At 42.7% G+C, this 2,460-nt stretch overlaps 1 protein-coding gene across 1 annotated transcript; it reads right to left on the reverse strand.

Moving 5' to 3' along the window:
- Positions 1–376: 376 nt before the first annotated feature.
- On the reverse strand, positions 377–2,195 carry LOC133915565 (transcription factor MYB52-like). The gene is made up of 3 exons (XM_062358776.1): positions 1,747–2,195; positions 950–1,348; positions 377–822 (listed from the first exon to the last, which is right to left on the reverse strand). Exons 1-3 carry the CDS (start codon positions 1,859–1,861, stop codon positions 653–655), a joined length of 684 nt encoding a protein of 227 aa, XP_062214760.1. The 5' UTR covers positions 1,862–2,195; the 3' UTR covers positions 377–652.
- Positions 2,196–2,460: the final 265 nt, after the last annotated feature.

Raw genomic sequence — 2,460 nt, forward strand, 5'->3', positions numbered from 1 at the left:
TAGCTACTGCATCTATTTCTCTTTCCGTTTCCAAATATTTTGTTCAATCAAGCATGCCATCATAGAGTTGGAAGTCCAAAACAAAGCAGGCACACAGTGTTTTATTGATGGTTCACGGCTGCCATCAGAGATGGCGTCATCGGCTGCGTACGTAGCTAAAGGCCAATTCAACATCACATGTACAATCAGAATACATTCGCATTATTTCAATAATAATATGGCTCATGCTAAATGTACAATACTGTGCGCAAAATCATATTTAGACGATCAATGAAGAATAAAAATGAAAATCAAATTGGTCAAACTAAAACCTGAAGAAACCATTGTCAAAGCAATGGACTGGGGTGAGTTGCAATAATCTTGAGTGGTACTGAAAGGAATTAAATAGTCTTTATATTATGAATAAAATTTACAAATAGATGAGAGAATAATTAATTCCTCATTTATCTCAGAATTTTTTTTCATATGTACTACCCCAACGATGGACGGACAGAGGATATGCATACATCAATAAATTACATGTCATGTATGTACGGTGCATTTTGCTTCCTCTATAAGTACTCTGGGTGTTAGATTTCTATTTGCAGCATGCCTCTTTCACAAAGCATTACAAGTTGCTTTGGATGTATCCCTAGTTAAATATATAGATAACTCATTGACGATGAGAGGCCCCAACTTCCATGAAATTTATGAACTGCACCTGCCCTTCAGCTTGATCATCACGGTTCTCCTCTTGCTCCTCAATGCTCGAACCACACTTTGTGTCGCTCGAGCTCGCGTTCACTTGGAGAAAGTCGTAGAATTTTACTGATTTGTTCGTGTCTGTTAATCAAATTGCAGTATCGCGCATATAATTGAGATGATATTATCACAATATGTACATGCATGAACCAATGAAAAATGCGCGGTATATATAGCTAGCTATCAAGCATGCATGCAAGATATTCACCTTCATTAGTAGTTGAACAAAAACCCTCCTTGTTGTCATGGCTAATGGCAAACGGGCCAACAAATTCCCTTCGGTACTTGTCTAGCAAGGAGGCCATGCTGTTCGCGTCAAGCCCCGGCTTCTTGGCGTCCTTAGGGTTATCATCTTCCACAGCACCAGCGCCACCGCCCCGCCTATTCGACAGCCTCATCCGCTCCCTGCACCGCCGTGCCATGATCACATGCCAGTGGTTCTTCACAGCGTTGTCGGTGCGCCCCGGGAAGAGCCTGGCGATGACGGCCCACCGGTTTCCGTGGACACGGTGCGAGGCGAGGAGCAGCTCCTCCTCTTCCTCCGTGAAGGGGTTCCGGTTGATCCTCGGGTCGAGCTGATTGAACCACCTCAGCCTACAGCTTTTCCCTGAAACAATTTGTCATTTTCGGTTAGCTCCTTAATTACGCGATGCTGTTGTGACTCCATGGCTTGCGCTAGAAAGAACACGGCACACGTACAGATAAATTAGAAAGCAAGAAAAGTTAATCTCACTAGCTAGGCAGATAAAATTGCTCTACAAGTTACAGAGATATGATATGCACATCAAAGTGAAAAACATGTATAAATGGTAGATAAACCCCTCTTTGACATGACACCCTAACAGATCTAAACTTCTTTTTAACTAAACATGCATTCCAAATCACAAAGTCAAACTCCAAGTAATCAATTGAACCAAAATAAGGCGCCAGACCGATATAGTTATCCAGCCAGCAGAAAACTCTAATATATATGCTGTGTATGGGATCATTTCTTGATCATAGCACCTGATCGCCCATGAAGTTTCTCCGCGATGGCGTTCCAATTGTGCGGCCCGTATAGCGCAACGAGCTCTTTCAGCTTCTCGTCCTCCGATGGTCTCCAGTGACCCCTGGTGCACATCCTCGGTCAATCGATCGCCGAAATATCGAAGCAACAACAGCCTCTCTAAAGCTCTATCCCTTGCAACAATCTTGCACAGTTTCTTAATAAGCTTCTTAATTGAGGTTGCAGCGTGGAATAAATTAGCAGCAGGAGGAGAAAAAGAATCAACTAGCTAGTTGAGAAAGGAAGAACACAGATCGATCAATTGAGATCGCCGTGCTGGTGGGAGAGCAAGAGAGAGGACAAGAGAGATTGATCGACGGTGTGAGAAGAGGCAAGAGAAAGATAAGGGTTGGGGGTATATAAAAAGAAGGGAAAGTGGTGTGCAGTTTTTTTTTTCTTCCTCTCGTTGTTGTTGATCGTTAGTGAGGGAGAAGATAGTTAGGAGATGGTTACACCAGAGTTAGTTTGATGCTACGTGTGGGCTAACGGGTGGTTTTTTGTACGTTAAGCTTCGCAGGAGAGAGAATAGAAAATGTTAGTTACATGTTATAGGTCCACAAGATCAACTAACTACCTTGCCAGTTACAATGGTTCAACAAACAACATACTGGCATGTTCTGCATGTAGTGCAACTACCTATGACATTTGCAGGAAACAGGGTATATTTTAACTAG

Source organism: Phragmites australis, chromosome 4 (genome assembly GCF_958298935.1).
Source record: "Phragmites australis chromosome 4, lpPhrAust1.1, whole genome shotgun sequence".
NCBI classification, from domain to species: Eukaryota; Viridiplantae; Streptophyta; class Magnoliopsida; order Poales; family Poaceae; genus Phragmites; species Phragmites australis.

Coding starts and splice junctions, on each gene's coding strand:
- LOC133915565 (XM_062358776.1), bottom strand. CDS start 1,861: ATGTGCACCAGGGGTCACTGGAGACCATCGGAGGACGAGAAGCTGAAA. Junction 1,349..1,746: donor GAAACTTCATGGGCGATCAG/GTGCTATGATCA, acceptor AAATTGTTTCAG/GGAAAAGCTGTAGGCTGAGG. Junction 823..949: donor TTGTTCAACTACTAATGAAG/GTGAATATCTTG, acceptor TTTGATTAACAG/ACACGAACAAATCAGTAAAA.